Source organism: Cyprinodon variegatus, unplaced genomic scaffold (genome assembly GCF_000732505.1).
Source record: "Cyprinodon variegatus isolate N-32 unplaced genomic scaffold, C_variegatus-1.0 Scaffold1947, whole genome shotgun sequence".
NCBI lineage: Eukaryota > Metazoa > Chordata > Actinopteri > Cyprinodontiformes > Cyprinodontidae > Cyprinodon > Cyprinodon variegatus.
In genome coordinates, this window is record NW_015152400.1 from 1 (window position 1) to 8680 (window position 8680).

The 8680-nt window shown below is 34.8% G+C and overlaps 1 protein-coding gene across 2 annotated transcripts; it reads right to left on the reverse strand.

Annotated features, from left to right (window-relative positions):
* Positions 1–801: 801 nt before the first annotated feature.
* LOC107104909 (probable peptidyl-tRNA hydrolase) lies at positions 802–4971 on the reverse strand. Of its 2 annotated transcripts, none has more exons than XM_015405025.1 (3): positions 4678–4817; positions 1829–2060; positions 802–1374 (listed from the first exon to the last, which is right to left on the reverse strand). In XM_015405025.1, exons 2-3 carry the CDS (start codon positions 2022–2024, stop codon positions 1271–1273), a joined length of 300 nt encoding a protein of 99 aa, XP_015260511.1. In that variant the 5' UTR covers positions 2025–2060; positions 4678–4817; the 3' UTR covers positions 802–1270. The 2 variants fall into 2 exon arrangements, with proteins under 2 accessions (XP_015260511.1, XP_015260510.1); XM_015405024.1 differs by having other exon boundaries at positions 813–1374; positions 1829–2048; positions 4678–4971.
* Positions 4972–8680: the final 3709 nt, after the last annotated feature.

Genomic DNA, 8680 nt, shown 5'->3' on the forward strand with positions numbered 1-8680 from the left:
TTCTCGTAATGTTACGACTTTATTCTCGTAATGTTACGACTTTATTCTCGTAATTTACAACTTTATTCTCGTAATTTACAACTTTATTCTCGTAATTTACAACTTTATTCTTGTAATTTACAACTTTATTCTCGTAATTTACAACTTTATTCTCGTAATTTACAACTTTATTCTCGTAATTTACAACGTTATTCTCGTAATGTTACGACTTTATTCTCGTAACGTTACGACTTTATTCTTGTAATATTACAATTTTATTCTGGTAATATTACAACTTTATTCTCGTAATATTACGACTTTATTCTGGTAATGTTATGACTTTATTCTCATAATATTACGACTATATTCTTGTAATATTAAAACTTTATTCTCATAGTGTTACAACTTTATTCTTGTAATATTACAACTTTATTCTCGTAATATAACGGCCTTATTCTCGTAATGTTACGACTTTATTCTCGTAATATTACAACTTTATTCTCGTAATGTTACGACTTTATTCTCGTAACGTTATGACTTTATTCTTGTAATATTACAACTTTATTCTCGTAATATGATGACTTTATTCTCGTAATGTTACGACTTTATTCTCGTAACGTTACGACTATATTCTTGTAATATTACAACTTTATTCTCATAGTGTTACGACTTCATTCTCGTAATATTAGGACTTCGTTCTCGCAATATTACAACTTTATTCTCGTAATATTAGGACTTCGTTCTCGCAATATTACAACTTTATTCTCGTAATGTTAGGACTTTATTCTTGTAATATTACAACTTTATTCTCAAAAAAAAAAAAATGTAAATCTCTAGCCTGGCTCTAATACTCCGTCGTACAAATCTCCTTCCTGTTATGTTGAAGCACCAATAGTTTGAACCAATCAATCATCCTTCTTTTTGGGGAATATATAAAAATGATGCTCTAATTAGTAGTTACTGATCTATCGTTACTTTATTTCACTTTGACAAGCCAGATCTTCTTAACGTTCTTTTCCTGTTTGGTGTGATTGCAATTGCGGATGTTGACCTGGCCAGCTTCCAACGGACCAGAGAGGAGAAGAGTATAGCTTGGCTCCTAATTTTGACAGTGAAGGATGGATAAGACGTACGTGGACGGTGACGTACGGAAGAGTAGCAGTGGATGTGAAACAGCTCTCATTGATTAACATGACAGCGCAAGTGCTGCACAGGACGTACGTGAGCGGGGCGAGACGGGCCGGGGCGGAGGATGTGGAATCTGGGGGTAAGAAACTACTAGGAAAAAAACCTACCTGGCACTTCCTCCATGTTTGATGGCGATTTTCCCCAAAGGTTTGTCCATTTCGTCATGCACCAGCAGGACGTCCTCAGGTTTGATGCCATATTTACCAGCTAAATAAAAACCCAAAAACAATTTAAAGTTAATTTCTGTGAATCTGCCTCATTTACAAAATACTACCTGAAATAATAATAATAAAAACATTTTCTTCTGGTCAAAAAAACATGAAAACTGATGAAAGAAGTGAATTAGAAAAGATGAGATGATCTTGTCTCGCACTTAGGAACTGATAAAATGTAATAACCACTTCTGATCACAAATTGAATCCCTTTAAAATCTTGTTTTAAAATCTAACAGCTTAAAGTCTGCAAACTGTGATGATGTCTACGGAGAATCAGCAGAGATGTTTTTAAAAATTTAAAGGAAAGAAAGAAAATCTAATCTGATTCCACGGCAAGATGCTGAATTTCTGGTGTTTTTCCAGTGTTGAGTTCAACTGTGACCTGAACAGAACAATCAGAAAGGAGCACTAAACGAGCCCATTGACATGGCCGCTGATGACCTCACCCGCTTTGGCCACAGACACCCCGTTGATGTTCATCAGCAGCCTCGGGCGGAGCAGAACCACGCGGGTATGCTGGACCTCCGTCAGGATGACCTCACCGGATACGTGACTGTCGCCGCGCCAACGGTTGGCCATACCGAGCCGAGCGGCGAGCGCTCCGAGGACCGCCATCCCCACGCTGTGTCTGGTACCCTCCATCCCAGGGTTCCCCAGGCCCACCACCTAAAACACAGACTGTTATATCAGTTCTGTCTTTAGTCGCATCTATCATCAGTCTGCAAAAATCACCTAAAAAACAGACTGTGGCTCTAAATAATCACTTTTTTTTACTTTATTAAAAAAAAAACATTTCTCTCTTTACATATTTTATTATTAATAAAACTATAAAATGTTTTTTCTTTCAGTTAGAACCGTGAAAGCTTGTCTTTTTTTTTTATTTGACCACACACATAATGCATTCACCTTAAGACTTTTTAAAAATGTTTTTAAAATATTACTTCAAATATATCTTTCAAAATCTAAATCTTTTTACTAAAAAAAACTTTACATAAGCTAACAAATAAAAAAATATATATAAAGATCTAATTTCTTTTGAAACTGAGTTTGTAGTTTTCCACAGAGCAGTCCTGTAAGGTTAATTTAATGTCTAGAAAAATGCTTCTAAATATAACTATCCAGAATAAAACTCCCCTAGATGTCATTTGGCTTCAGAGTCATTTTTATATATATATATTTGGACCATTAAAGATCTATGTCCTTTCTGGGGATTTATAGTTAAATCTCTTCAGACAGTAGAGGCATAGCTGTGAGTTGGAAGGAAAACATAACATGGTTTTGATAAAAGGTTTCTACTGAAAGCAGAAAGGCAGAAGCTGCTGAATATTTATAACTACTGAAGCGTATTGCATTCACCAAAGGAAAAAAAAATCTGACAGTTTATCTCATAACTATGAGATCAGTATCTCGTAATTAGGAGATATTATCTTGTAATTAAGAGATCCTGATTTCAATGTGATTAGATCCATTCTCATAATTACAAGATTTAATGTCGAGATAATATGTCGTATTTAGGAGATCAGGAAGGAGAGTCATTGCCGAGCTACGCTACATGAAACGTGAACAATGAGTGGGTTGTCAGATGCTTTTATTTACTTTTAGGTTTGCAACACTGGGAAATACTGAGTTTCCTCAATGTGTATGGAATTAGTTTGAGTTTGTCAGTATTTCTTAGTAAGTCCTTAAAATTGTTTAGGTGAGAAAGCCCACTCTGACTGTTCGCACTGTTCCTGTAGGAGCAATTAAACCAGCACGGGATGCTTTATGGTTATAAATGAATGCATCTGAAATGCATTCCAGCTGGCTTAGTGGTTTCCCAAATAAATGTAAGCTGGTATCTTTTCAAAATCTTAGATCCTCAAAGAGAACAGCTGAGGCTTCAGAATCGTTTAAAACAACCAGGTCCCAACTTCATGCTCCATGTCAATTCATATGAAAAACTGAAACCATACGGAATCTGTGTTAATAGAGCTGTTGATGGATTTTTGCTTATTGCATATGGCTGCATGCTTACTCCACATGTAGTAATCCCAGGGTTATAGCTGCATACTTTATTGATGAAGTGAAACACAGGAGCAGAGCTCCAAAGCGTATCAGGTCCTCGGTACAGAGAACTGTTCAGTGGAAAGGATGCAGATATTTTTTAAAAGTAATCATGAAGACCAATTCATTAGTGGCTCAAGTAATCATAACCAAATATATAGATAAGATCTCGTTATTATGAGATATTTTCTCATAATTACGAGATCAGTATCTATTATGAGATAAACCGTCTGATTATTTTTTTCTTTGGTGAATGCAATAAGCCATTTAAATAGGATGTGGATAACTTTGCAAACATTAAGGTCAGGGCTTGGATTAGGCCAATTCAACATATTTACAGGGCTGCACTTTTTTTACATTTAAATGTTACAGAATTATTTCCAAACAAAAATGCAAATGTCCTCAAAATTCAATGGATTCCATTACAGTATATATTTGTAAAACAATATTGCAGCTTTATCAAAATAGGGAACATATTAACAAAATTTAAGAAATATTTTATAGTTTTTGTTCAATATTTTGTTGCATTACAACCTGAAGTCTTTTTAAATATGATGTCAGTAGCTTAGCAAGCCTGCCTTTATGCAGCTTCACTCATTTTCCCCTACAGTGCATCTCCAATGTTATTTGGTTGGATGGCAGATGTCTGTGCAAAGGCAGAAACAATTATTTTTGGTGTCATATGAGCAAAGCACCAGCTCCAGTTGTTTTATTCAATACAAATCCAATGGAGTCCCTATTTAAAGCTCTCCTTATATCAGACTCTTCCACCTGAGCTGTGGATCTCTGCAGCTCCCCCAGAGGGAGCTGCTGCTGGTACCCTAAGCTGCTTCAACGATGAAGGCTCTCCTTGCCCCGCCTGTGGGTTTAAGTGAAGCTCCATATCTTGGTGGTTGTGCAGCTGATCCTTCCTCTCAATGCTCAGACGATGGATTGATCGGGGCTCCAGTGGTTGTTTAAAGGTTCTTAGTGACGATATTGTATTAGAACCTAACTCTACTATAAATGTCATTAAATGAAAGAAACCAAGAGAACTAATAATGCCGAATGAATGAATGGAATGTCTTAATTCCAGATTTACCTCAGCTAAACTTAAAGAAGAAATAAAGAACAAAAAATACTAAATTGTTTGATTTTTGTTTAAAGTTTGGTGAGACCGTTCGACAACCTTCACCGGAACATTTACTGATTTAAAAATAGGTGTTTATTCAAACGGCATCAGACTGAATAAAGGATGAGGGATTCAACTCACCAACTTTCTTCGTCCTTCTGTATGAATCTCTGCTTCAGCTCCTCTCATCGCTGCTGTTATTTGTCCGCTCAGCAGAACTCTGTTTATAATTCTCGTTAAAAGTCTTCTCATTATGAGAAAATTAATCAGCTTCTTTAAAAGTTGAAAGAAAAACTTGCAGAATTTACTCATAAACGAACCACCTCTCATTCGGCGCACATACTGAAACGATCTGCCTAAATGTTCATGTTATTTTAAGAGATAACTCGTTTTGAGACATTCATCTGGAGCTCTGTAGATTAAAGGTTAAATTCATCCGTATTAATAAATGAATCGCATCTATTTCAATATATTTGCTAATAAAATTTGCTTCCTTCCATCATTCGTCACCTTTTGGTACAGTAAGTCAACGAGAATTTACAAGACAGTGCAGTGTGTCTGCTTTTGTCGCTGCGTGGAGCTTCAGCGCCATCTAGCGTGGCGTCTGAAAAAGTTCTTCTTCTATTTTTTAATGGCGGTTGGCAAACAACTTATAGGTGCATTACCATCACTTTCCAGAATGGGATCAGACAATCTATTATATTCTCCCTAAAATACCCGTTCTTCTTAGAAAACTAAAAATACAAAACTACATCCCCAGATGACATTTGAAACAATTCCCTAATATCTAGTTTATTTTTATTCCTGCCTAAATCTCTACGCAACATCTCTCTTTCCTGAGTATATTTATTACATTCTAAAAAAATATGTTGGACAGTTTCTAATTTCCTACAAATACAACACCCTGTATTATGCTTATTCATTATTTTTAAGAGTACTATTTAATCCTGTATGTCCGAATCTTATCCTAGATATAATATCTTCTTCTTTTTTAATTCTATTACATTTACTTAATTATCCAACCTTTTTTTGAATACTATAATAAATCTAACATTCCCTCCTTTATCCCACTGTTCTTGCCATTTCTTCTTGAAATACATTTTAATAATATTCTTTAACTCATTTTTACTTATATTCATGTTTAAATCAGCATCCTTTTTTTACAGCACTCTTAGCAAAACTATCAGCTAACTCATTACCTAGAACACCAATGTGAGCAGGAATCCAGACTAATTTAACAACAGAACCAGCATTTCGAATCCTAAAAATTGAGTGAAAAACATCCAATATAATATCTTGCCTTGATTCTGAATTAAATTCTAGAATACTTATTAATGCACTACTTGAATCTGAACAATTTAAAACCTCCCTTTTTTCTTGTTTCCTCAATCCATTCTAAAGCCATTAAGATAGCCATTAATTCACCTGTATACACTGCCGATTTATCTGTTTTTCTTTTATTCCTCATAATATTTAAATCTGGGATTACAAATGCTATACCTACTTTATCATTTAATATTTTAGAAGTATCTGTATAAATTTGTATATATTCTGAATATTATTTTTTAATATAACTTTCCACCTCCTTTTTTTCTAACTGTCTCCTTTTTCTCAATAAGTTTAAATCAACATCAGCCTGTCCAAAGATCCATGATGGAATAGCAGGAATAACAACCACAGGACTGATTACAAAGTTATCTATTCCTACATTTTTTACTTTATTCATAATTGTCCATCCAAAACTATTAACTTTTTTCTTTTTTTTTCTTGACATGCAGTGTAACATATGGAGGATGAATTTCACTATGTGGTTTAATATTTACCTAGTGATTTATGGCTAGTTGTTCTCTCCTGAACCCCAGTGGCATCTCACCCATCTCCACTTGTAGAGCGGAAACCGGGGTAGTCTGAAGAAGTTTTTACATTGGTGAATTAAACGTGAAGAGCAGAGCGCTGAAGTTCAATGATATTCAACAAACTTTTAGCTGCAGACTTGGTTTGTAAACAACATTTGAGGGAAATGGTTATATTTTGTGTAAAAGTTTTATATCTTTGAGTTAATCTCATAAAAAATGGGAGCAAAACCAAAAGTGATGCATTTATGTTTTTGTTGGACGTACATAGATGACACAATTTGATCGTTGCCCCTGGTGATATGAACTAGACTTTGGAAGAACATTGATTTATGAAAGCAACACTTGATTTTTTCCCTAATTAAAAGCTAAATAAGTTAAACATTGTTAACATAAAAGTGAGACCATTATAAAAATGGGCTATGGCTCTAAATTGTTCAAAAATAATAGAGCACAGATTGATAACCAGGCTGGGGCCAGTGTTTTTTTTTTTTTTTTTTTTTTTTTTTAAAGAAAACAAAAAAAAAATGGAATAGTTCATTCTTAAATACATCATTATTTATTACAAGTGAGCCAAAATGCCATTTATAGCTCTGGAGAGCCTGATCTAGCAGATTAATTGTGTGACCCTATCCCAGTACAGCTTAGACTTCATTTCTAAATCAACATTAAAGAAAACCTGCTAAATAAAAAAAACTGAATTGGTCTAGAATCAGCTAGAATCATATGATTCCGTGTTATGTCTTCACTAGAGGAGCAATAACAGGGGCCAGGACCATTTCTACAGAGGCACTGACCCCTGGTGGCCACTGTCTAGAACCACCCATAAGTCTGAAGCTCTGTATTATCTGTGACTATATAGAGGTCATTTAGAAGTACCTTTGATATTAGACCTGTGCTGCAATAACTGTGCTTTATTGCTGATAAAGAGCTGTGGATAGAGGCCAGCATAATCTGATAAACAGCTTGGTTAATCTGTTTTCTTACAGGTTAATGATACCATAGAGTATTTCCTTCTTGATCTTATCTGCTAAAGTTTTATGATGAGTGCTGTGATCAAGGTTAAGAAGGTTAATATTAACTTTTGCAGAATAAAATGCAAAAAAAAAAAAAAAAAATCTCAACCATTACATAAAATACTAAAATAAAAAGTTAATCTTTATATAACTGCTACATATTTCTGCAAACCGTGAATTAAAAATCAGCACTGAGAGGCAATACGCAAGGAAGAAAAGGTTTATTTTACTCTGCAGAGGAGAACGACACAAACAGCTGAACTGTTCGTGTGGCTCTGCCGGGATAGCTTCCCACCCCTGCTTAAAAGGAGACTCCACACACACGAACAATGAGTCTTCCTAAGACAAACACTTCATGTTCATCAGGGACAACAATTCAATCAGATAAACATTTCAGACAACTTTTTTCCGTTCATCAAGAAAATGGACGTGAGAACGATAAGGACATGTTTATCTATGTTTCTCCCTTATCTAAACTACGGAAGAATACTGGTTCTTTTCCCACTTCCTTCTTTTTCCTACATCTCAGCATAAAGAATGGAACAGTGTTACTTTTATTTAATCAAGGAAAAGCATAGTCTAATAATCCATTTTACAAATCACCCAATATTAGCTGTACTTCTCCTCACTAAAACCATGTAGACAATCAATCATGGAGATTCACATCAGAATGATGCAGTATCGTGGCTGAAATAAAAAACTGATGACTTTACTTTCTTTCTACTTAAATATGCAATTATATTACATTCAAACATTTCTTCCAAAATGTCAATTCATTAGCATAGAAGATTATTAAAAAAAAACAGCAACTTCATTGCAGAACTAACTATGAGGCCGATATACACCATGATTCATTTACCTTTGATCTCATGCTGGTGCACTATTGAACATAGCAGCACATCAGTGACGTTTCGTCTATGGCATGACTCAATAACCACACAATCTGCTTTATTTGGTTACATTCAAAGCTGTGCAATGTATGTTTTCAAATAAGCCAAAATACTTGGTAAGATGGGGAACAAATTAGACACTGAAACTGGAACCAGAGAAGCAGAAAGGTCCAAAGCTCGGAAGCCCAGAACTCCTGAAGCACAAAAAGCATAAATGTTGTGCCGGCCTCAGTTACAACGCGAAGACAAGAGTTCCTTTTACTGATGTTTAATGCTCTTAAACACCGTAGAACTGACAAAATAAGCAGAAAAATACAACAGAAATAATTAGCCTCACAACATAACTTAAAATACAATAAATGTAGCAAACAAACATACCACTTTG

Coding starts and splice junctions, on each gene's coding strand:
- LOC107104909 (XM_015405024.1), bottom strand. CDS start 4,866: ATGAGAGGTGGTTCGTTTATGAGTAAATTCTGCAAGTTTTTCTTTCAA. Junction 2,049..4,677: donor CAGAAGGACGAAGAAAGTTG/GTGAGTTGAATC, acceptor TCTGTGTTTTAG/GTGGTGGGCCTGGGGAACCC. Junction 1,375..1,828: donor GGTGTCTGTGGCCAAAGCGG/GTGAGGTCATCA, acceptor GTTTTTATTTAG/CTGGTAAATATGGCATCAAA.